Below are 26,707 nucleotides of genomic sequence, written 5' to 3'. Positions count from 1 at the left end.
GCCATCGGATTCATCCTTTTTCTTGGATCTCTTTGTAGAGACATCAGATCAGTCTGAAATCTTAGATCTGGTGTTGCCCAGAGCAGATTTATTAAATCCCTTTGGCTTGGTTTGGATCAGTTTTGATTTTAAGGGGTTTCGATCCACTCTTCACTTTGGTGGAGCATTACAGTTACCTTTTTTTTTTACATTGGCTGAAAGATTCTTTAGGCCTTCATCGCCAACCCTTACTATGTTTTTCAGACCTTCATTGTCTGTTTTTCTCTCTTTCTTGAAGCCCACCCAATATGTCAGAAACCACTGTATCAAATACCACTGCACAATCGGAAGAAGTTTCCTCACATCAAGCACCTGGCGACCTGCAAAACATTCAGGCAGCATATAGGTTGAACGGGAAAAATTATTTGAAGTGGTCTCAGTTTGTTCGAACATATTTAAAGGGAAAAGGAAAGCTTAGCCATCTCTTAGGGATGGGACCGAAGGAAGGAGATCCAAGATTTGATGCATGGGACGAAGCTGACTCCATGATCATGTCATGGTTATGGAATTCAATGAACCCTGAAATCAGCGGCACGTGTATGTTTTTATCCACGGTTAAAGAGATCTGGGATGCCGTCCGACAAACATATTCAAAAGCACGTGATGCAACACAAGTGTACGAAATCAAAGTCAAGACTGGAGCAACTAAACAAGGCAGCAAGACAGTTACCGAGTATGCAAATTTACTACAGAACCTGTGGCAAGAACTCGATCATTATCGGTGCATTGAGACTAAATGTGCAACGGATGCAGCAATCCTAAAGAGTTTTATCGAAAAAGATCGCGTTTATGACTTTCTTGCAGAACTCAACGCAGAATTTGATCAAGTTAGGGTCCAGATTCTCGGCAAACAAGAGGTACCATCTCTAAATGAGACTATTTCTCTGATTTGTGCTGAAGAAAGCCGTAGGGGGGTTATGCTTGAACCCCAAGTACTAGAAGGTTCAGCCATGACTACAAGGATGGAACAACCGAAAATACTGGAAGGAATGAAGACAGATTTGTTCTCTGCACGGGACAACAATGAGTCTCTTTGGTGTACCTATTGCAAGAAACCAAGGCACACCAAAGAGAAGTGTTGGAAGCTGAATGGTAAACCATCGAATAGGGAATGGGGCTACCGAGGAGGACAACAGAAGAGTCGAAGTCAAGCTAACTTCACCACAAATCAGCCGAGCCAAGAAAAGCCTCCAGACAAGACTGAGTTCAATAAGGAGGAGATTGAAAAGTTAAGGGGGCTTCTGGGATTGTTGGAGAAACCTAGTGGTACAGGCTCTCTTGCAATCTCAGGTAAGTTTTGTATTCCTCACGGACTAAATGTCTCAGATGAACCTATTAGGGATTTATGGGTTATTGACTCGGGAGCCAGATCACATGACTCACTCCTCACTACATTTTAGCACTTATACCCCCTGCCCAAGCAATCGAAAAATAGCCATTGCAGACGGTTCCCTTACTACCGTAGGTGGCCTTGGGGATATCCATATTAATCCATCACTTACACTAAAAAGTATCTTTCATGTTCCAAAATTGTCCACTAACCTGATATCCATCCAAAAACTCACTCATGACATGAACTGTAATGTGCTTTTCTATCCTTCTTACTGTATATTTCAAGACCAGGATTCGGGGAAGAGGATTGGACTTGCTAAGGAAAAGAATGGACTCTACTATCTTGAAGAATCATGCAAATCAAATATTGTCCAGGATAAGTTATCTCTGTCATTCCTTTCATCATCCAACAAAGACACCATTTGGCTTCATCACTTTAGACTAGGACATCCATCTTTTGGAATTCTGAAAACTATGTTTCCCTCCTTGTTTAAAGGATTGAGTGTTGAATATTTTCATTGTGATGTGTGTGAATTTGCAAAACACAAGTGTGTGCCCTTTCCAATCAGTAACAAGAGAAGTTCAGTCCCATTCTTTTTGATCCATAGTGATATATGGGGACCCTCCACAGTTCCAAATGTGTCTGGCTCACGATGGTTCGTCTCTTTTATTGATGATTGCACTAGGGTCTCTTGGATCTTTCTTCTTAAATCTAAATCAGATGTAAGTAGTGTACTCCCAAATTTCCATAACATGATCCAAAATCAGTTTGGGTTCAGAATCAAAAGATTTAGATCGGATAATGCACGGGATTATTTCAACCAAACTTTATCCCCATATTTTCAAAAAGAAGGGATTATCCATGAATCCTCCTGCATTAATACTCCACAACAAAACGGAGTAACAGAAAAGAAGAATGGTCATCTACTAACTGCAACCCGAGCCTTACTTTTCCACCAGCATATTCCAAAAACCTATTGGGGGGAAGCTGTGCTTACAGCTGCATACATTATAAATCAATTACCTTCAAGGGTGTTGGGATTTAAAACACCAATGGAAACACTTTCTCAATTTTATCCCGATCTACGTACAACAAATAATCTCACCCCAAGAATCTTTGGATGCATTGCTTTTGTCCATGTTCATACCCATAATAGAGGGAAGTTAGATCCAAGAGCCATCACGTGTATTTTTGTGGGTTATTCGTCCACCCAAAAGGGTTATAAGTGTTACCACCCACCTACTAAAAAATTATTTGTCTCTATTGATGTCACTTTTGAAGAAAAAACACCATATTTCACTCAACCTTATCTTCAGGGGGAGTCTTTGTCATTCATTGAAGATAAGGAGAGAGAATTATTCCCGCTTGGTCTACCTACAGTTTCTCAACACCCAAACTCAGCATTTATACCAGTTCAATCCGTATCTGCACCTATCGAACCACCTCAAACCAAACCAACTTCTTCACCCATTCATACCAGACCCATGATAGAGAATGATGAACTTTGTGACTCTATGAGATTGCAGGTATATTCAAGAAGAAGAAACCAGGATCCTAATCTTGTGCAGGTTCAAGATTCAACTCCTAATCCTGAGAATGAGGTAAATACAGTTCCAGAAATTTCTTCTGAATTAGCATCTGACCAAGATCTTCCTATTGCCCTTAGGAAAGGCACAAGAGAATGGACTAAACATCCCTTATATCCCTTAGAAAATTTTGTGTCCTTTAAAAAATTCTCACCATCACATAGGAGTTTCCTAGTTAGTCTAAACACCATTCATATTCCTAATACTTTATCTGAGGCATTATCTGATGAGAAATGGAAAGATGCTATGAGAGAAGAGATGCAGGCTCTAAATAAGAATCAAACATGGGAAATTGTTGACCTACCACCAGGAAAGAAACCCGTGGGCTGCAAGTGGGTTTTCACAGTAAAGTACAAGTCAGACGGCTCTCTAGAAAGATACAAGGCAAGACTCGTGGCAAAAGGATATACACAAAACTATGGTGTTGACTATCAGGAGACATTCGCTCTAGTGGCTAAGATGAATACGGTAAGAATTTTGTTGTCACTAGCAGCTAACTTCAACTGGTACTTGGAGCAATTTGATGTAAAGAATGCTTTTCTTCACGGTAATTTAGGGGAGGAGATATACAAGGATATTCCTCCGGGCTTCAAAGGAAATCTAAAAGAAAATAAAGTTTGCAGGTTGAAGAAAGCACTATATGGTCTCAAGCAATCACCTAGGGCATGGTTTGGAAGATTTACTAAAGTTATGCTTGCCATCGGATACAAACAAAGTCAGGGAGATCATACACTCTTTATAAAGCATTCGGATGCAGGGGGAGTCACGGCGCTTCTGGTATATGTCGATGACATAATTGTGACAGGAAATGATGAAAAGGAGAAGGAAGCCTTGAGAAGATGCCTAGTCAGAGAATTCGAAATAAAAGAACTTGGGAGATTGAAGTATTTTCTAGGGATTGAAGTAGCCCATTCTAGAGAAGGCATCTTTATCTCACAACGGAAATATGTAACAGATCTTTTAAGAGAGACAGGAAAGATAGCATGCAAACCATCCTCCACACCGATTGAGCCAAATCACAAATTGGGAAAAGCAAATGAAGATCCAGCCGTGAATAGGAAAATGTACCAAAGATTAGTAGGAAAACTTATATATCTTGCCCACACAAGGCCAGACATAGCATATGCCGTGAGCGTGGCTAGCCAGTTTATGCACAACCCGAAAGAGGTTCACCTACAGGCGGTCTATAGGATATTACATTACCTAAAGGCTAATCCTGGCAAAGGAATCTTGTTTAAAAGAAACACTGGATTAACCCTAGAGGCATACACCGATGCAGATTATGCAAGCTCTCCCATGGATAGGCGGTCCACTATAGGTTACTGTACGTTCCCTGAGGAAATCTTGTGACATGGAGGAGTAAGAAGCAGAATGTGGTAACTAGATCAAGTGCGGAGGCAGAATTCAGGGCAATGGCTCAGGGAGTATGTGAATTACTATGGCTCAAGATAATTTTGGAAGACCTAAAGATCAGATGGGAAGGTCCAATGAGATTATTCTGTGACAACAAGTCAGCTATTAACATTGCTCACAATCCCGTCCAACATGACAGGACAAAGCACATTGAGATAGATAGGCATTTCATAAAGAAAAAGCTGGATAGCGGATTAATTTGCACTCCATACGTCTCAACGAATGGTCAACTGGCAGATGTGTTGACAAAAGGGCTTTGCAGTGTGGCATTCCAAGGACTTATCTCCAAGCTGGGAATAAAAGATGCATATTCACCAGCTTGAGGGGGAGTGTTGGAAAGTAGAAGATTGACTCTCTGATTGATTCTCCATAATTTTAGGTCCATCAGTTTAGGAAACTTAATTTCCTAGAATCATGGGATATCCTAGAATCATGGGATATTAATTGGAGAATCCCACTGATATAGAAATTAGTTTTTTAGGAAAAGTTAGTTTCCTATTTTATCACCCTGTAAATTAGCTCTGTAATTCTATATAAAGTTGTGTATATGCTCCTTCCAAGATAATACGATCAATTCATTTTTTCTCTTAAATTTTCACAAAATCATTAAATTCTAGTTGCTTCGCAGATTAGAGGGATCAAACAATTACGGATTTGATATCTAATCTAGCAATATATTGTAACGAATAATAAACTAGTAGGCCTCCTAGTAATCAAACGAAACAATCATAGACATAAACATAGAAGAACATTCGATATTCAAAGCATGAATGAAACAATAAAAATCAAGTTAGATCTCACGGTTTTGGTGGATTCTGAGGCTTTTGCTTCCTTCGACCAAGTATGAGAGTTTAGCCACGCATGGTCATGGTGAAAACTCACGAAAATCCGAGAATAGAGAAGAGAGGGGAAGAGAAGAGAAGAGAGGTTTGACTGCTCCCAATCTGCTTTCTTTTTGATTTTCTTCCTCTTCTTTTCTATCTCTCTACTTCCGCCAAAAGAAGTTTACAAAATCGCATAAAATTTCTCTAGGTAATCAATCTACAAGTCTGACTTATCCAAAAAAGACTCAAAAATAGGATAAAGCAAAGTTCTTGTGTGAATGGGAGAGTGGTTAATTCACGGATGAAAGCTTCATGCCTAAGGAATGTCTCCAACACGTCACCAGTGCAGTTTCAAAGAATTCGGGCCCAATTTTGACTTTGATGCAGTCCGAATCTATCAAAACTCAAAACAGGAAAGTTGTAGAACTTTTCCTTATCTTTCCAACGCATCTTGAATCATTTCAATCGGAGTCCGGATGAGAGAGTTATGCTCAATCTAGCACACGGCACCAAAATTGTGTGAAATTACCCTATTAGCCTTGTTTTTCACTTAACGCCTCCCTCCATGCCCTAAACCAAAATATAAGAATAATGAGCATTGGGGCATAAAATATATATAAAAGACTAAATATTAAGGGCGAAAAATATGATCTTTTTCGTTATCATCAAATCCCCCCACACTTAGACCTTGCCCGTCCTCGGGCAAGACAGAACTTAAGCAAACTAAGCAAACTATTCCACCAAAGTTTAAACTCAATCTTGCTTCATCTTTTTCCACAAATATTCTAGGTTAACTATTGCAAACCGTTAAATCAACACGATCAACTCATACAAGACTCATCCATCAACCAATCCAATTTTTTTTTTTTTGCTACTACAAACCATGTAGTAAACTAGAGAAGACAATTTTTTTACCCCCTCTTTCTTTTTCCTTTTTCTCTTCTTGGTGGAAGTGAGTGCATTTTATGCTCCATCTCACATTTAGGATTACTTGGTCAGTAAGTGCATTTTATGCTCCATCCTACTGTTTGAATTGCTGGCTAATAGGTGCATTTTATGCTCCATCCTACTATTGAATTGCTTGGTTGGTAGGTGCATTTTATACTCTGTCCTACCAATTGTAGCAATGGTAAAATATTTACCCTATATACTTAAACCTGGATTTAGGACTAGCTTAAAAAGAAGGGATGGCTTCAGGTGAATCATGTATTCCCTAATCATATTTCTTTACTAAGTTCACAAGAGTTGTCCAGAACAATGTTTCAATTGATTCCAAAAGATATGAGTTTTTTTTTTTTTTGACATAAACATATGCAGAAAAACACAACCTACATTAAATTTTAAAACGCAACCTAAATCCCCTATTGATGAGAACGAAAAATATCATATTTTTCGCCCTTAATATTTAACCATTTGTATATATTTTATGCCCAAATGCACTCATTATTCTTATATTTTGGTTTAGGGCACGGAGGGAGGCATAAAGTGAAAAACAATGCTAATCGGGTAATTTTACACAGTTTTGGCGCTGTGTGCTAGATTGAGCATAACTCTCTCATCCGGACTCCGATTGAGATGATTCAAGACGCGTTGGAAAGATAAGGAAAAGCTCTACAACTTTCCTATTTTGAGTTTTGATAGATTCGGACTGCATCAAGGTCAAAATCAGTCCTGAATTCTCTCTAACTGCATTGGTGACGTGTTGGAGACATTCCTTAGCCTTGAAGCTTTCATCCGTGAATTAACCACTCTCCCACTCACACAAGAACTTTGTTTTATCCTATTTTTTAGTCTTTTCTGGATAAGTCAAACTTGTAGATTGATTACCTAGAGAAATTTTAGGAGATTTTGTAGGCTTCTTTTGGGGGAAGTAGAGAGATAAAAGAAGAGGAAGAAAATCAAAAAGAAAACAGATTGGGAGCAGTCGAACTTCTCTTCTCTTCTCTTCCCCTCTCTTCTCTATTCTCGGATTTTCTTGAGTTTACACCATGACCATGCGTGACTAAACTCTCATACATGGTTGAAGGAAGCAGAAGCCTCAGAATCCACCAAAACCGTGAGATCTAACTTGATTTTTATTGTTTCATTCATGCTTTGAATATCGAATGTTCTTCTATGTTTATGTCTATGATTGTTTCGTTTGATTACTAGGAGGCCTACTAGTTTATTATTCGTTACAATATATTGCTAGATTAGATATCAAATCCGTAATTGTTTGATCCCTCTAATTTGCGAAGCAACTAGAATTTAATGATTTGTTGCGTCAGAAATCGTTAGATCCTAGGAAGAACACTCGACTGAATTAAATGCAACCGTTTGTGCTTGTGTTATTTAGCTTCATCAATCTCTAATGCTTAATGCTATTGCTGGATTAAAACTTTAACGCTTGTTTAGGGGTTGTTCAGTAATAAGGGTTAAGAGGATCGTTTGTTTTCCGATTAACTGATATTAGGAAGATGCAGGAAAATAATTCCTACAATGAATATTCAAAGTCTGAATTGATTTATCTTTGCATCGATGAGCAGTAGTGAAATTCTGATGTTGGATGTTATCCTAGACCAAGATCCGTTCTTTTGGTTAATTTCAGCATTCTAAATTGCCTTGCTTCCCATTTAAATTTTGTTCTCTTTAATTCTCGCACCACTGCATATAACTTTTACGACTATAGGTTTTATTTTTAGGTGCCTACGACAGCACGCCAAATTTTGGCACCGCTGCCGAGGAGTATTCCAATCAGTTTTGTGCTTCTCGTGATCATTGTTTAGTTCTTGAAATTTTCGAAAAAAAAAAATTTCCTTGTCTATAGATCACTTTGATTGTTTGTGTTTTAGCATAGATTATTTTTTGTTTTATTCATTTATTTATTTATTTAATCGTTCTAGATTTTTATTTTTATTTTTTTTAATATTTTTTATTTGTTTTATGGTATGTCGTTTATGGTTTATTAGGTTTTTCTTAATTTATGCCTATAACCCAATTCTCTAAGAAAGGTAATTTGCAGTTCGATCCGGAAATAGAAGGGACTTTGCGCAGGTTAAGGAGGGAAGCTCGAAGTCATTCTGAAGATAACGAGCCAGCTCTTGATTCCCTATCTATTAACGGTTCTGATTTGAGAGAAGAGGACATCATGGCAGTATTCAAGATAACGAACCTTGAAAGAGCTTGCCGCAACTTATTGGAATCAGCAATCCCTATGCATAACTTCTCCTGCTTTAGATGCTGATGCTAATTTTGTATTGAAATCTGGACTGATACATCTCTTGCCCACTTTTCACGGTCTTGCAGGTGAAGATCCTCACAAGCACTTGAAGGAGCTGCATGTGGTATGCACGAGTATGAAACCCATGGGGGGGGGGGGGGGGGGACTGAAGAACAAATCAAACTGAAAGCCTTTTCGTTTTCTTTGAAGGATTCAGTTGAGGATTGGCTCTATTATCTACCCTCCGGAAGTGTTACCACATGGAACGAGATGAAGAGGCTATTCTTAGAGAAGTACTTCCCAGCTTCAAGAGCAGCCAACATCAGAAAAGAAATCTACAGTATAAGGCAATACAACGGGGAGTCCCTACATGAATATTGGGAACGCTTTAAGAAGTTATGTGCAAGCTGTCCCCATCATCAAATCAGCGAGCATCTACTTATTTAGTATTTTTATGAGGGACTTCAACCTATTGATAGGAGCATGATCGATGCTGCTAGTGGAGGGGCTTTAGTAGATAAAACTCCCGAGGCCGCGAGAAATCTGATTGCAAATATGGCGGCCAATTCTCAGCAGTTCGGATATAGGCTTAACCCTCCAGCAAAGCATGCTAATGAGGTAAATATCTCTTCTCTAGAACAATAAACGATGAAGGCTTGTGGGATATGTTCGACACTAGGGCATCCAACGAATATATGCCCAACTCTTCAAGAGGAGCCCGTCGAGCAAGTAAATGCGGCAGGTGGTTTTCCAGGGCAACCGCAAAGGAAATATGATCCCTATTCGAGCACGTATAATCCGGGATGGAGGGATCACCCCAATCCCAGCTATGGGAATCCACAAAACCGCCAAACTTTTCAGCCATATCAGCTGCACCTCCCTAAACAACAGCCAGCCCAAACTTCGAATTCAGGTATGTCTTTAAAGGATATTGTCAAATCTCTTGCCACTAACACTTTGCAATTTCAGCAGGAGACAAGGGCCAGTATCCAACGTTTGGACAATCAGATGGGCCAGATGGCAACTGCAATTAATCGGTTAGAGGCGCTAAGTTCGGAGAAATTACCCTCTCAAACGATTGTGAATCCAAAAGAAAATTTAAGTGCAATCATTTTGAGAAGTGGTAAAGAGGTTAAGGCACCAGCAAGGGCAGCCCCTGCATTGCCGAACCAAGAAAAGGAGAAAGACATCATTCCCGATGATGAAGTACCTAAGCGTAAGTTTCCACCTCTTTCTGATTATAAACCAGTACCTCCTTTTCCTAATGCTTTAGCAGGTTCTAGACTAAGATGAGCAGTATAATGATTTTTATGAGACTTTTCGTAGATGCGAGGCAAATATTCCCCTTTTTAATGCTCTTAAACAAGTACCTCATTATGCTAAATTCCTGAAAGAATTGTGTACACATAAAAGGAAACAAAAACTGAAAGGACGTGAGAAGGTGAGAGTAGGGGAGAATGTTTCTCCTGTCATTAAAAAACTCCCTACAAAGTGCGAAGATCTAGGTATGTTCACTATCCCTTACATGATAGGTAACACTAGAATTGAGAAGGCCATGTTAGACTTTGGAGCTTCTATCAATGTCATGCCATATTCTATATATGCTTCTTTGAAACTTGGACCTTTAAATAAAACTGGTGTTGTGATTCAATTAGCTGATAGATCTTATGCCTATCCTAAGGGTGTAGTTGAGGATGTTATTGTGAAAGTAAATGATTTGGTTTTTCCTACTGATTTCTATGTGCTAGATATGGAAAATGGTGATCAAACCACTCCTATTTTGCTAGGAAGACCATTTTTAAAAACATCCAAAACTAAGATAGATGTTCATAATGGCACACTCACCATGGAATTTGATGGTGAAATTGTTAAGTTTAATATTTATGATGCCATGAAATATCCTACTGATGATAATCCTATTTGTTCTATTGATGCGATTGATTCTTTGGCACAGGAAGTCTTCGAACTTAATGGAAAGAATGGATTAGAACTGTTGCAGCATTGGATGATTCTCCAGAGTTACAACAGTCGGGTAATACTCCCGTTCCAGAATGGAAGCCTCTCCCTAATCACATCAAGTACGTATCCCTTGGAGACGGAGAGACATTACCGGTGATCATCTCTGGTAGCCTTAGCGCACCACAAGAAGAGAAACTTGTGCAGGTTCTCAAGGAGCATAAGACGGCTATCGGTTGGACGATTGCAGATATCAAAGGAAGCAGCCCGTCTACATGCATGCATCGCCTCTTACTTGAAGAAGAAGCAAAACCTTCCTGTCAACCACAAAGAAGGCAGAACCAACCCATGATGGATGGAAGGGGAAAGCACCGGAAGTTGCAACCACAAGAGTTAGAGGATCCAGTTTATGATGATTAAAAACAGGGAAGTTTGTTTTTCTTTTTTCTTCTTATTTTTGCATTTATAGTTTAGTTATTTCCATCTTTTCTTTGTATTTCACCTTACAATGGGGACAATGTACGTTTTAAGTGTGGGGGAGGGGATTTAGGTTGGAATTTAGGTTGCATTTTAAAATTTATGTAGGTTGTGTTTTTCTGCATATGTTTATGTCAAAAAATAAATAAATAAATAAAAAATAAAAAACTCAACTCTTTTGGAATCAAATGAAACAATGTTCTGGGACAACTCTTGTGAACTTAGTAAAGAAATATGATTAGGGAATACAGGATTCACCTGAAGCCATCCCTTCTTTTTAAGCTAGTCCTAAATCCAGGTTTAAGTATATAGGGTAAATATTTTACCATTGCTACAATTGGTAGGACGGAGCATAAAATGCACCTACCAACCAAGCAATTCAATAGTAGGATGGAGCATAAAATGCACCTACTAGCCAACAATTCAAACAGTAGGATGGAGCATAAAATGCACCTACTGACCAAGTAATCCTAAAAGTGAGATGGAGCATAAAATGCACTCACTTCCACCAAGAAGAGAAAAAGGAAAAAGAAAGAGGAGATAAAAAAATTGTCTTCCCTAGTTTACTACCTAGTTTGTAGTAGCAAAAAAAAAAAAAAAAATGGATTGGTTGATGGATGAGTCGTGTATGAATTGGTCGTGTTGATTTAACGGTTTGCAATAGTTAACCTAGAATATTTGTAGAAAACGATGAAGGAAGATTGAGTTTAAACTTTGGTAGAATAGTTTGCTTAGTTTGCTTAAGTTCTGTCTTGCCCAATGATGGGCAAGGTCTAAGTGTAGGGGGATTTGATGAGAACAAAAATATCATATTTTTCGCCCTTAATATTTAGTCTTTTATATATATTTTATGCCCAAATGCACTCGTTATTCTTATATTTTGGTTTAGGGCATGGAGGGAGACGTTAAGTGAAAAACAAGGCTAATCGGGTAATTTTACACAGTTTTGGCGCCATGTGGTAGATTGAGCATAACTCTCATCCGGACTCCAATTGAGATGATTCAAGATGCGTTGGAAAGATAAGGAAAAGTTCTACAACTTTCCTGTTTTGAGTTTTGATAGATTCGGACTGCATCGAGGTCAAAATCGGGCCCGAATTCTCTACAACTGCATTGGTGACGTGTTGGAGACATTCCTTAGTCTTGAAGCTTTCATCCGCGAATTAACCACTTTCCCACTCACACAAGAACATTGTTTTATCCTATTTTTGAGTCTTTTCTGGATAAGTCAGACTTGTAGATTGATTACCTAGAGAAATTTTAGGAGATTTTGTAGGCTTCTTTAGGGGGAAGTAGAGAGAAAGAAAAGAAGAAGAAAATCAAAAAGAAAGCAGATTGGGAGCAGTTGAACCTCTCTTCTCTTCTCTTCCCCTCTCTTCCCTATTCTCAAATTTTCTTGAGTTTTCACCATGACCATGCGTGGCTAAACTCTCATACTTGGTCGAAGGAAGCAGAAGCATCAGAATCCACCAAAACCGTGAGATCTAACTTGATTTTTATTGTTTCATTCATGCTTTGAATATCGAATGTTCTTCTATGTTTATGTCTATGATTGTTTCATTTGATTACTAGGAGGCCTACTAGTTTATTATTCGTTACAATCTATTGCTAGATTAGATATCAAATCCGTAATTGTTTGATCCCTCTAATCTGCGAAGCAACTAGAATTTAATGATTTGCTGCGTCAGCAATCGTTAGATCCTAGGGAGAACACTCGACTGAATTAAATGCAACCGCTTGTGCTTGTGTTGTTTAGCTTCATCGATCTCTAATGCTTAATGCTATTGCTGAATTAAAACTTTAACGCTTGTTTAGGGGTTGTTCAGTAGTAAGGGTTAAGAGGATCGTTTGTTTTCCGATTAACTGATATTAGGAAGATGCAGGAAAATAATTCCTACGATGAATATTCAAAGTCTGAATTGATTTATCTTTGCATCGATGAGCAGTAGTGAAATTCTTATGGTGGATGTTATCCTAGACCAAGATCCGTTCTTTTGGTTAATTTCAGCATTCTAAATTGCCTTGCTTCCCATTTAAATTTTGTTCTCTTTAATTCTGATTATCTTTCTTTTGAATCTGGTTTTCGTTACATACCCCCCCTCCATCTTTGATTCACGTAGCACATAATTCAGGTTAGATACTCTCTGTGGGAACGATCCTTACTCGCACTACTGCATATAACTTTTACGAGTATAGGTTTTATTTTTGGGTGCCTACGACAGCACGCCAATAGCCTTGCCTTCGAGGTAGATGGCAGCAATTGCTACCCTTTGAGATGTCGTCTTTTCCTGGACCTCGAAATACCACTCGGATCTGAAGATCCAAGAGATCGGGTCTTCTCTAGCATATGACGAGACAATCAAGCTTCCCTGGTCTCCAGTTATGGCCACCTAATATCTGCTACTATTGTGGTTGGAACTTTCTTCGTCACTTTCCTTTCCCCTGTTCTGGTTTGTCTGCTCGCATCTAGTGGCAACCATTGCTATGGCCTCCTTCATTTCCTTCAGGTCATTTACAACTTTGTCCATGGTCGAGGCTCTTGTTGTTGGCAATGCTCTGATACCAAACTTGTTAAGTACTACCTAACTCAGAGACAGTTCGAGGTGTCTAGCCTCCTAATGACGTAAGAGGGAGAAGAAGAGAGAGAGAGAGAGAAAGAGAGAGAGAGTAGGTAACTTCTGTTATTGATGTCTATAGCAGTATACCCTATATAGGCTTACATTGAATTAGATCTTGGATTCTTGGGATCTTGGTTGTTACACTTTAGTTATGCCCACGTGGCTCTCTTGGCTTCCTTCTTGAAAAAACCTTGATACAACTCAGGTCTATTGCCTTTGTAGTTATTATAGATATCTCTCCTCATTCTCTTTTAATCTTCATTTATCTTTTATGTGGGACAACAAAGTGGATATCTTGTACCTGATGGCAAGAAACCATCTAACTCCTCAGTGCTGAAGAAAACAAGTAGAAGTAATGCCAACAGAAAAGAAGGAAGAAAAAAAGGATAGGACAAGAAGTTAACCACACATTACAAAGGTAACCAAGAATGATATACATTTCTGATTCCAAGGCACCCTTCCCAAGACCCCAAACAGCTAGGACCAACGTTGGATAATGGACTTTTAAGGCCCCATTACTTTCAAAGGAATCTGCTAACGAGTTTGCAAATCTTGGTGTCCATCAGAACTATGTGCTCAGCTTGGATGATAAGATACAAGCCCCTAAAAATTACACAGGAGGAATCTGTGTAAACAGTAAACAAACAGGGGTCAGCCTCTAAGGATTTCCCATCAATCTTCTTAGTTAACATTGGCAAAATCAACCTCAATAACCAATCTCTGTTTTTTTTTGGTGAATCCTCAATAACAAATCTCTTGCACACAGGGATTTAAATAGCTTGAGAAATTTTACAAGGGAATGAATCTATGCTGTAGTGTTCTCACCTTTCTAACAGTACCAGAGAAAACATGTAATCTCATGCTAGTGCAGTCCTTAAGTGCATCTAGAATACTCGATGACCTTTGATATCTCAGGCAGTGGCTATCATTGTTGAGACCAAGGTTCAAAATATCAGTAGTGTATTGTATGATATGTATTAGTTTTTTGACCTGGTGAAACATTAAATACTGGGAACTAGAACATATGGCCATGTTCAAAACTTGACACCCGGAAGCATTCTTATCAGGTTCAATACTTTGATGTTTGAACCTTGGTTGAGACCATGGGTCAAAATTTCAATACAATCGCCCCATATCGAGCATATCGTATTGTATCGGGAGCTGCCCGAAACCCCAAATAAGGGGTGTTTCAGACTTTGACCATTTTCAGGGGGTAGGCATGCTTAAAACTGATCCCCTGATGCAAATTTGAAAAAAAAAACTAAAAAAAAGTTATTAAGTAGTGAAATACCTGGTACACCTTTTCATGCGTATTGGGTGTATCGATACTTTAAACCTTGGTGGAGACCAATGAAACTCCATTCCAGGAGAGACCACCAACAGCAAACCTGGTACAACAGATTATTCTCACTATGTTATACCAACATAAAAGAGAGTGGAAATATCTGGAAACCTCAACAGTGAAAGCTCAATGACCAAATGCAGTCAATGACATCCTACAAGGGGTCCTGGAACAAGGCCAAGTTCTAGAGGGAAGCTAATGTGGAAATGCATCAGGCCGCTACCTTGTGGACATTATGGGAGGAGAGAAATGCTAGAATATTTCAAGAAAAGGAAAGAAGTCTTGCTGAAATCAAGGAATGCATAATAACAAGGACAGTCTCGTGGCTGAAATCTTCACACTTGTTGGCAGATTACTCCTTTGACTTAAGGAGAAACTGGGCAGCAGTGGCTTCTACAGTCTCCACAAAGAACAAATCACAAGCTGAATGGAAAGCCCCACCGGATGGAGTGGTAAAATTGAATTTTGATGGTAGCTGCCAAGGTAACCCAGGGCCATCTAGAATAGAAGGGCTTCTGAGAGACAAAGACAGCAACATGTTGTCTTTATTTTCAAGACCAGTGGCTGTCGGTGATTCTGTAAGGGCAGAGATACTAGCAGCGGTACAAGGTATACAGACAGCCAGTCAACTTGGAGTAAACAATTTGATAGAAGGGGAATCCAAGGTAGTAGTGGGCTGGCTGACAAGTCCAGAAACAGCTTGTTGGGGCTACAGGAATCTGTTAAAGAAAGCTAAATGGCTGACAAGAAATATGACTGTCTGGTTTCAGTTGGTCGGCAGATCAGCAAATGCAATGACTGATTCTCTGGCCAAGCAACGGGTGTCAAGGCGAGATCTGTTTTGGGCTACTTTATAATTGTGTTTCAGGCTTGTGTATGTTTAGTACAAGGTTCAAAAAATCGTTACGTATCGGCCGATACGTATCGTATCGGGAGCACCCCGATACGCCCCTACAGAGGGTGTATCGGGGTTTTGACCGGTTCAGGGGGTGGAGGAACCTTAAACTGCCCCCCCTGAACCGGATTTGAAAAAAAAATTAAAAATAAAATAAAAAAAACAGTACCGATACACCCCTACCAGTGCATCGGGCGTATCGATATTTAGAACCTCCAAGGCTGACTGTACTTTCGTTATTTGAATTAATAAAACTACTCTCATTTATCAAAAAACAGACAAGGCCGAGTTATAGAGCTATAATATTGGACGAGACAAGAACAAATAGGATGGTTAGAAGGTATTGACAAGAAAGCTAAGCTTAATTCCTAAGCTATATTTTTCCTACACTACGTTGAATAAAATCCTTAGAAAGACAACTAAAGTAGAATATAATGCAAGAATGAGAAAATGTAAATCCCAAATATTCACATCTCTAGTTGCACATATGCTTGTGCAGATTGGTATTTGACAATGCACTGTGAAAGAAATCATATAGTCTAATTGTAACCTTCATCTAAAATTCAATGCATATTGCATACCATAATTATAAATTTCAATTGTTGTAAACAAGAGAAACTGCAAATATTTCCATGTACCAAAACAAAGTGAAATTGCACTCAGAGCAAGAATAGCAAGTAAATCAGGGAAAATAAATGCAAATCATGAAATGCACCCCTGATTTTCTAGCAAGAAAATGCAGAACTCTTTAATGATGTTATAGAAATCTCAAACATTAAAAGGAAAAATGAGAAGTAATAAAAAGGAAGAAACAATGGTTGGATCTAGTACCTGGTTAGAAAGAGGTACTTGACGTGAGACATCCCAAACAATAATAGAGTTTTCACTGACATTGCTTCTTGAGATATCGCTGGAAGAGATGAAATGTTTGGCATCATAACTGAAATCAACATCCAGGACTGGGCCAAGATTCCGATTGTAGTTGCACATTGCCTTTCCAACTCTTATATCCCAGAGTTTGAGATGGCCCTTTGAACCTCCAGAAAGGAAGAGATTGGAGTTTTCTGGATGGAATTTTATGACCCCAACAACTTGATCTTCCTTAAAAATCTGAGTTTCTATTCCCTTCTCAATGTCAACTAGCCTCGAAGAACAATCATATCCACAAGAAAGCAGAGAGAACCCTTGTGGTAACCACCTGACATCTTTGACTGCAGCATTGTGATAATTGAATATACGTGCTTTCTGCTGACTTTTGCTCCATACATTCCATATACAGACCATGTGATCCATTCCAGCAGAGGCAAGAAGATGATCTGTACAATAATTTCTATCAGCAGATAAAAAAAAAAAAAATCTACATCTGCTACAATCTCATAACTACTTTTTTCTTCACACATTAGATATTTTTTCTCTTTTCTTTTTTCCCTTTTGTTCTTCTATCCAAATCCTGTGTCTGATCCAATTGAAACACCAAGTCAAATATATCAAAATGAAAGTAAACAACAATGTAATTTACATATTAGAGATGCTTTTCAAATAAGCACTTTTTGCAATAAGCTACAAATAAATATGGTAAACCCATGATTAGGGGTGGATTCGAGCCGAGCCAAGCCGAATAGTACCAAGCTCAAGCTCGGCTTAAGACTATTCTACAAGGCTCGAGCTCTAGCTCGAGCTCGGTTCGATCCAAAACCTTGAGCTCGACCTTGGCTCGAGTCAAAAATTCATAAGCTCGAGCTCGATTTTGAGAATAAATATTTTATAAAAATAAAAATATATATATAAAAATATTTTTTTTATTTATAATAATTAATAATTATAATATTTTTATTATATTACATATATATATACATATATATATATATTAAATCTCAAATATATATATATATATACTCAAGCCGGTTGGAAGTTTTAGAGTCTTTTGGTTTTGGGCGGGGTATTAGGCAAGGGGACCCTCTCTCCCCTTTCCTCTTTACCCTAATTGCTGAAGTGTTAGGGAGGCTTATTGCGAGGGTAGACTCTAGAAATCTGATTAGTGGATAGAGAGTGGGGAGGGATAGAGTTCCGATCACTCACCTACAATTTGCAGATGACACAATTATGTTTTGTGATGGAGAGGAGATTAGATGGGTGAGCAATCTGAAGCTGGTGATTAGGGTGTTTGAACAAATGACAAACCTGTTGGACAGTTTTTGTATGCCCTTAGCTTCAATCATTTCTGATGTACTTTTGATATTTAATGTAAATAAAAGTACATGTTTGATTCATGTTGTGTGGTATGCTTCTGTGTAAGACCTTAAAACTAGACACTTAATGAGACTTGTGTTGGTTTTAAATGTTCACAGCCATTGGATAAGTCTGGGGAGATTTATCCTGTCAAGGCTGACACTGTTGTGCTGCCAACTGTTGGGGTGGCTCGTCTCAGCCGTAGGATTACTTGAACCCTTGAACTGGACCAGATTTCCAGTATTGTCTAGGATTACTTGACCCCTAGACCCGATTATGGTACTGCACTAGGTGTCGGATTGAGCGGTCTTTGATATGCCAATCAGTGAGATCCTTAGCGGGGGTCAAAACCTAGGTATGTTGGGACAATCTGAGAATTCATCTAAGTGGGTGATCGTAGTGACGGGATCAGCCCCTTTGTCGGACAAAGGTAATGGCCGGGGATGCACTCTCTCTGATGGAAACCAAACTGCCGGCAGTTGATTTCAATCGTTGGAATTTTGTTTTGCAAAATTTATATATATGATATATACTTATATATGGTTTCGAAATGTTTGCAAATGGTTTTAATTCTCGGGATCCATGTGAGTAGAGAGTGCAGCATTGTTCCTTGCAGCCGAGGGAGAGGTCCTCTCTTGTCGGGCAGTGCTTGATCATTATGGGTTGAGAGGTTAATGTAAGGCCATTTAGGATAATACCTGATGGGCTAATCTTGCACCTGCCCACAGTTCCTGAGTTTTTGTAAGATGGCTTGGCTCAGGGACCACTTAGTGTAAGTGTTGGGCCCATAGTGAAGGGGATGAGAGATCCATCCCATGGACGCCCAAAGATTACGGAATTAAGGGGGCGAATTTCAAAAATTTTTCAATGATCATTCTTGAACCTTAAACTGAACCAGATCTGAACCAAAATGAGTAGGGGAGGATTATACCTGATACGGAGAAATAATATCTCCCAATGAAGGTGTTCACGCCCAAGGAAGGATCCAAAGACTGCTCCCACTGAAGATGGCGCAGTGTAGGATGGAGCAGAATCAGTAGTGTTCTTCTCCAAGAACTCTGTCCTTCACAAGAAACAGCAGGATGGCACGTGAGCACAACTTCCTATCAATTCTTCCTCCAAGAATTGATGTCAAGATCCAATCTTGACTTCTCCCACAACTGGAGATCGAACTGGCAAACAGGGCGGCAAGAACAGGGAGGCGGCAAGAGAGTATTCGCAAGGTGCAGAAATCTCCCTTCTTTTTGTTAACCTAAAAGATCAGCTCCTAATCCAATTAGGAGCAGCTGATTTGGATAAGACCTCTCTTTAGGTGATAGGGATAAACCCTTATCTTATCTGCAGATTAGATTAGCTTTCTCCTAATCTCATTAGGAGGTTTCTAGATCTGAATCACATTCAGATCTGGACTCTCTGAGTGGATAGGGTCAAGACCCTATCCTATCTACTAATTCTATCTCAGAATTCGCCCCTTTAATTAACTAAAAAAATAGCCCAGTTCGAAATGGGCTTTAGGCCCATTAAGCTTATGTGCTCACTTAACCGTCCTAACTGCTGCCTAGTTGGGCTTCCTTGTATGGCGTGGGACCCAAGCATTGATCTACACATCAGCCACATGGGTTCGGCCCAGCCTTTGTTACAAGGCCTGGCCGAATACACTGTTAAAGACAGTGCACCCCCTGAAACCCATCGAATGGGCTCTATGGGCCCAACACTTACCCTAAGTGGTCCCTGGGCCAAGCCACCTTGTAACACCCAGGGACTGTGGGCAGATGCAAGATTAGCCCATCAGGTATTATCCTCAATGGTCTTACACTCAACCTCTCAGCCCATAATGATCATACACTGCCCGACAAGAGAGGACCTCTCCCTCGGCTGCAAGAAACAGTGTTGCACTCTCCACTTACATAGATCCCGGGAATTAAAACCTTTTTGCAAACATTTGAGAAACCATAATATATATACTTTTATATCTCATATAAAATATACTTTGCAAAACAAATCTCAACGGTTGAAATCGGCTGCCGGCAGTCTTGGTTTCCATCAATGAGAGTGCATCCCCAATCCGACACCTAGTGCAGTATCATAATCGAGTCTAGGGGTCGGGTGTAACTTTCCAGTTTTGCCCATCAATCTCCAAGGTCCAAGGCAATACTGAAAATCTGGTGCAGTTCAAAGATTCAATTAATCCTACACTGTATGTGCCTAGGGTCTCACCCTGGTAGATGAGACAGGCCACCCCAACCGACTTGGTGGCACCACAGTGTCAGCCTTGTCAGGATAGATCTCCCCAGACCGACCCACTAGCTGTGAACATTCTAAACTAACACGAGTCTCATTAAGTGTCCAGTTTAAGGGTATTACACAGAAACATACCAAGGGAACATGAATCAAATATGCACTTTTATTCATCTACAATAAACTCATAAAGTACATCATTCTGATTGAAGCTAAGGGCATACAAAACTGTCTAACACATAGGGTCCATGTGATGGGCTCAAGGGGTTCATTGGGCTCTCCATTGAATTCGGCTAGGCCTTGTAATAGAGGTTGGGCCGAACCCATGTGGCTGGTGTGTAGATCAATGCTTGGGTCCCACGCCATACAAAGAAGCCCAACTGGGCAGCAATTTGGAAGACTATTGAGCACTTGGTTCTTATTGGGCCTAAAGCCCATTTCGAACTGGGCTGATTTGATCAGTCACAAAAAAGGGGCGGATCTGAGATTAGGATGAGCCCAAAAACTTATCTAATCTGCAGATAAGATTAAGAAGAGTCCTAATCCAAATATAGATTTGGATAAGGGCAACTCCTGATATGATTAGGAGGTTTTTCTTAATCATTAAGAAAGTGGAGGAAACCCTAATTTCGAATGACTTGAATTCCAACCCTAGGTTTTTCCAAGAGAACACGTCTGCATTCTGAAGATCAGATCTCAGAAAACCCAAGAGGAGAAAAGCAGTTCGTGTTAGACAGTTTTGTATGCCCTTAGCTTCAATCAGAATGATGTACTTTATGAGTTTATTGTAAATGAATAAAGATACATATTTGATTCATGTTCCCTTGGTATGTTTCTGTGTAATACCCTTAAACTGGACACTTAATGAGACTCGTGTTAGTTTAGAATGTTCACAGCCAGTGGGTCGGTCTGGGGAGACCTATCCTGACAAGGCTGACACTGTGGTGCCACCAAGTCGGTTGGAGTGGCCTGTCTCAGCTGCCAGGGTGAGACCCTAGGCACATACAGTGTAGGATTAATTGAATCTTTGAACTGGACTAGATTTCCAGTATTGCCCTGGACCTTGGAGATTGATGGGCAAAACTGGAAAGTTACACCCGACCCCTAGACTCGATTATGATACTGCACTAGGTGTCGGATTGGGCTATCTTTGATGTACCAATCAGTGAGATCCTTAGCGGGGGTCAAAACCTGGGTATGTTGGGGCAGTCCGAGAATTCATCTGAGTGGGTGATCATAGTGACAGGATCAGCCCCTTTGTCGGACAAAGGTAATGATCAGGGATGCACTCTCACTGATGGAAGCCAAGACTGCCGACAGCCGATTTCAATCGTTGAGATTTGTTTTTTGCAAAGTATATTTTATATGAGATATAAAAGTATATATATTATGGTTTCTAAAAGGTATGCAAAAGGTTTCAATTCCCGGGATCCATATAAGTGGAGAGTGCAACACTGTTCCTTGCAGCCGAGGGAGAGGTCCTCTCTTGTCGGGCAGTGTATGATCATTATGGGCTGAGAGGTTAAGTGTAAGACCATTGAGGATAACACCTGATGGGCTAATCTTGCATCTACCCACAGTCCCTGGGTGTTACAAGGTGGCTTGGCCCAAGGACCACTTGGTGTAAGTGTTGGGCCCATAGAGCCCATTTGATGGGTTTCAGGGGGTACACTGTCTTCAGCAGTGCATTCGGCCAGGCCTTGTAACAAAGGCTGGGCTGAACCCATGTGGCTGATGTGTAGATCAATGCTTGGGTCCCATGCCATACAAGGAAGCCCAACTGGGCAACAGTTTGGAAGGCTTTTTGAGTACATAACCTTAAATGGGCCTTAAGCCCATTTCGAACTGGGCTGATTTGATCAGTCATTTAAAGGGGGCGAATTCTGAAGTGGGTCAGCTAAAAGGGTTGGGCTTAGACCCTATCCACTCAGAGAGTCCAAGATCTAAATGAGATTTAGATCTGGAAACCTCCTAATTATATTAGGAGATAGCTGATCTGATCTGCAGATAAGATAAGGATTATCCACTATCACTAAGGGACTTCTAACCCAAATATGATTTGGATTAGCAACTCCTAATCTGATTAGGAGCTGATCCCTTTGAGATTATAAAAGGGGAAGGGGGCGGCAGCCTTTTAGATCATCAACAGCATTCTTCTCTTAAAGAAAGAGAGATTGAGAGATTTCCTGCATACTGCGAATTCTCTCCTGCCGCCACCTTCCTGCCATTGCCATTCCTTCAGTTCGATCTCCAGTTCTTGGGAGCAATCAAGATTTGATCTTGATCTCAATATTTTTGGAAAAGATTGGTTGGAGCTGTACTCACAAGCCATCCAGTTGATTCTTGCGAAGGGTCAAGTTCTTTTGAAGAACGTTGTTGATTCTGCTCCATCCTTCACTGCGCCATCTTCAGTGGGAGCAGATTTTGGATCCTTCCTTGGGCGTGAACACCTCCATTGGGAGATAGTATTTCTCCGTATCAGGTATAATCCTCTCCCACTCCTTTTGGTTCAGATCTGGTTCAGTTTATGGTTCAAGATTGATCCTTGAAAATATGATTTTCTAAATAGGGAATACGATTCCCAGTTGAAGGGAGAGATAAAATTTTTGAAATTCGCCCCTTATTCCGCAATCTTTGGGCGTCCATAGGATGGATCTCTCATCCCTTCAGTTCGCCACTTTCTTTAGCTCTCTTCTCCTTCAGCCGCCACCAACCACCAACAGTTCGATTTCTCTATGAGGGAAAGATCAAGAAAGAGTTCTTGATATCAGTCTTTGCTGAAAGGCTGATTCAGTTCGGTACTCATTGTTTCCAAAGGATTCTTGTGAAAGATTCAGTGTGTAGGACGCACTCTGCTGGTTCTGTTCCACAGTTGTTGTGTCATCTTCAGCAGGAGCAGATCTTGGTGTCTTCTTTGGGCGTGAACACCAACTTTGGGAGATATTATTTCTTTGGATCAGGTATAATCACTCCCTTCTTTTTGGTTCAGATTTGGTTCGGTTTTGGTTCAAGTAGGATCCTTGAATCTTGATTCTAAAATCAAGGAATGTGATTCCTAGTTGGAAGGAAGGTAGGAAATTTTTGAAATTCGCCCACCCATTCCGCAACAGTTTTGGCGTCCATACGATGGATCCTACCATCCCTTTCAAAACCTCAAAGTAAATCAGGGTAAGAGATGTGCGATTGGTATTAATATGAGTGAAGGAGAGGTAGAGGAAAGGGCCCGAGTGTTAGGTTGTGAGATAGCTCAATGGCCACTAAAGTATTTAGGGCTTCCTTTAGGAGATAATCCTAGAAAAAAGAGTCTTTGGAATCCAGTGATTGACAAGTTCACTAAAAGGCTAGCTTCCTGGAAGAAGAACTACTTGTCTCTAGGGGGCAGGATAACCCTGATTAAGTCAACATTGGCAAACCTTCCAACCTATTTCCTGTCTGTGTTCAGAATCCCTAAAGGAGTTAGTAGGGAGTTGGAAAAACTAATGAGGGACTTTTTATGGGAACCCGGGGAGGAGAGAAGGGACCATAGAGTTAGGTGGAATCTAGTTACAAGATCCAAAAGTGAAGGGAGACTGGGGCTGGGAAATCTGCAGAAGAAGAATGAAGTTCTTTTAGGGAAATGGTTATGGAGATGGTCCAAAGAAAGGGAGAACTTGTGGGCTAAAATAATCCCAAGTATTCATGGGTAAGAGGCAGCTGTCTGGGATCCGAGACTATCATCTAGGGCTTCAAGAGCCTCTCCTTGGAAGTCGATTCATGCCATCCTGCAGTCATTTCTTCCATTCATCAGGTATGATCTTGGTTCTGGCTTGTTTGTAAATTTTTGGGAACATACTTGGGTGGGGGATCTTCCCTTGAAAGAGTAGTTTCCCTCTTTGTTTGCTCTATCTAGGTTTAAAAATGAACCAGTAGCAACTTTTGCTACCTTGTCCAATTCTGCAATTGGTTGGAACTTGAGTCTTAGAAGGACTCTTAGAGATTTTGAGTTGGAACCCAATTCGAATTTGCTTAAAATCTTGGATGAGGTAGTTCTTGAACCTTCTTCCAGTGTGGACTCCAGGGTTTGGTCTCTTGTTCCTTTGGGTATCTTCTCCTGCTCCTTCCTTTTTCAAAGCATTGGCACAGTCTAGCCCAGTACCGGGAAGTTTAGGGTAGCCCCATCCCTCCTAGAAAAGTGTAACACTTGTGACCTACTTCAAAAGAAAAGGCCTAATTGGTGCTTATCCCCGCACTGGTGCATCTTATGTAAGAGAGGTAAAATCTTATGGAGATGTGCTAATAGCTGTTGTTTGCTAGATGGTCTGGGAAGAAAGAAATCAAAGATTATTTCATGGAAAAGAAAAAAGCAAGGAAGCCCTCGTAGAACTTGTATATGTTAGGATGGCCCACTGGGTCAAGTCTTTGAAGCTTTTTGAAGCCTATTCAGTAGGAGAAATCATTAGAAACTGGGAAGAAGTGGCTCGGTCAGCTCCTATGTCTAGTGATATTAGACCTGTTTGGACTCCACCAGACTTGAGTTTCATCAAATTGAACTTCGATGGTAGTAGTGAAGGAATTCAGGCCTTTCAGGCATAGGTGGTATTTTCAGGAACAAAGGTCGAATTATTGCTATGTTCTTAGGACCTATAGGCTAGGGGGATTCACTAAGAGCTGAAATCCTGACAGTTCTAGAAGGAGTTAAAAGAGCTAAACAGTTGAATATTAGTAAGTTGCTGGTGGAAGGAGATTCTCAACTGATTGTTAGATGGTTGTAGAAGGAAGAGTCCAGCCTGTGGAAGTTCTCAAATGAAAGAAAGAAAATCAAGCAGCTAACTTAAAACATAATTATAAGGGTTCAATGGGCTAAGAGGAGTACCAACTCCATGGATGACACCTTGGCTAAACAAGGGGTGGGAAGAACTAATTTCTTTTGGGCTATCTTGTAATATGTGTTTTCAGGTTTGAAAGGGAGGGTTAAGACATTTTACCCCTCCAATCTGGTTGTAACTTCCATATCTATTTTAATAAAAGTGTTGTTATTGATCAATATATATATATATATTCTCGAGCCGGCTCGCGAGCCAAGCTCTAGTATGCTCGAGCTCAGCTCGTTTAATAATCGAGCCAATGAATTGGGTTCGAATTCGAGCTCTCGAGCAGCTTGTGAAAAGCTTGGCTCATTGCCACCCCTACCCATGATTAATAATTTTAAACTAGGATGAGAACAGAATTAGCATTTTTCCGTGTAAGCCTCTGCTTAGGCAATGGAGAAATAATTTATTTTGGCGACTGAAGAAATAAATTTTACACAATATAATGGAGTTCAGCAATGTACTTGACCATGTTCTTTCCTCTCATCACACAAAAAGCAGCAGAAAACTAAACAAATTTGCACTTTCATGTAATATTCACATTGATGCAGGACTCAAGAAGCAGCATTACCAGCACCTGAAGGTAGAGACACAAGTATAAAATTGTGGACCAGCTGTTAAACATGCCACAAGTTGGAATTTCTTTGGGTCTTTCTGTGGGTTGCTAATCCATTCCAAGCCCATACCAGGCCCGTATCCAAACAGAAGGCCATACCAAAAAAAAACACCCCAATATTACACTCTTTCCCAGACCCAAACCTCATTATCAAATTGAAATCCGAGACCTTTTGCAAACCCAAATACTGTGCAAATATAAAACAGGTAGTAGGCTATAGGGGATATCATTGAGTTGGTCCCACTATTGGCTGGGCTTAACATGAACCCAACACATCCCGACTACACCACAATCCAAACCCAATCCATGAATAGAGCAGACAGGAAGTAAGTCAAGTGACTGCACACAAGGAGAAGCAAGGCAGGGAAAGATAAGAGGTAGGAAAACACTAATAGAAAAGGAGAATGAGTAAAAAAATTAATATGAAAAAAACGAGACAAAAATGCAAAATCCATATAGCATAATACCAATTTACTAACTTGACACAAGATGAATTGAACCTATCCCAATTGGCATTTCAAAATCCAAACGCAACCCTAACCAAATTAGGGGCATATCAGACAATCCAATATGAGCAGAGCAGGGTAGCTACCCAATTAATCTACTCCATTGACATTCCTAGAGGTTACACGGAAGCAATTGGTAATTTGTGATCACCAAATCAGAGAACCAGGAGAAAGAATTAAATGGGAATTGGGAGTGGAAATTTCTCTAGGCTCACATGCATGATAATTAGTGATATGTTTTTGTAAGATTGTTATAAGTAGTAGCCTTTCAGCATTCCCAAAACTCTTAAGGTAATTATAATGTCTACTTGTTTATTTTGAGAAAAGTAAACTGATTCAGCATTTTGTGCCTTCTGGTGTGGTCCAATCAACCCATTTTTAGATATCTGGGATCTCTGGTTATTTGGTGTGCCTTTGGTCCTGATTGTTCTAAGATGAAAGATCAAAGACAGATTGAATTGAATTCTTTCAACTCAACCAATTATTCTTTGCTTCTTTATTTGTTTTACTTGAAATTCTTTGTTCCATAATTTGAACACGCTTTCTTATTTCCCTTTCTACCAATAACTTCAATTACACCCATCTTTAC

The 26,707-nt window shown here is 39.9% G+C and overlaps 1 protein-coding gene across 2 annotated transcripts in view; it reads right to left on the bottom strand.

The window, feature by feature from the left end:
• The window catches only part of LOC104585723 (Transducin/WD40 repeat-like superfamily protein), a 92,988-nt gene that overhangs the window by 33,537 nt on the left and 32,744 nt on the right, over positions 1 to 26,707 (bottom strand). For both annotated transcript variants that reach the window (XM_088894465.1, XM_010242693.3), the window contains one exon: positions 16,514 to 16,998. In XM_088894465.1, coding sequence (XP_088750591.1) covers positions 16,514 to 16,998 — 485 coding nt within the window. The remainder of the gene's footprint in view (positions 1 to 16,513; positions 16,999 to 26,707) is intronic.

This window comes from Nelumbo nucifera, chromosome 1, assembly GCF_055504915.1.
Source record: "Nelumbo nucifera cultivar China Antique chromosome 1, China Antique-T2T, whole genome shotgun sequence".
NCBI lineage: Eukaryota > Viridiplantae > Streptophyta > Magnoliopsida > Proteales > Nelumbonaceae > Nelumbo > Nelumbo nucifera.
Note: the sequence above shows the minus strand (reverse complement) of the source record. Positions and strands in the feature narration are given on the sequence as shown.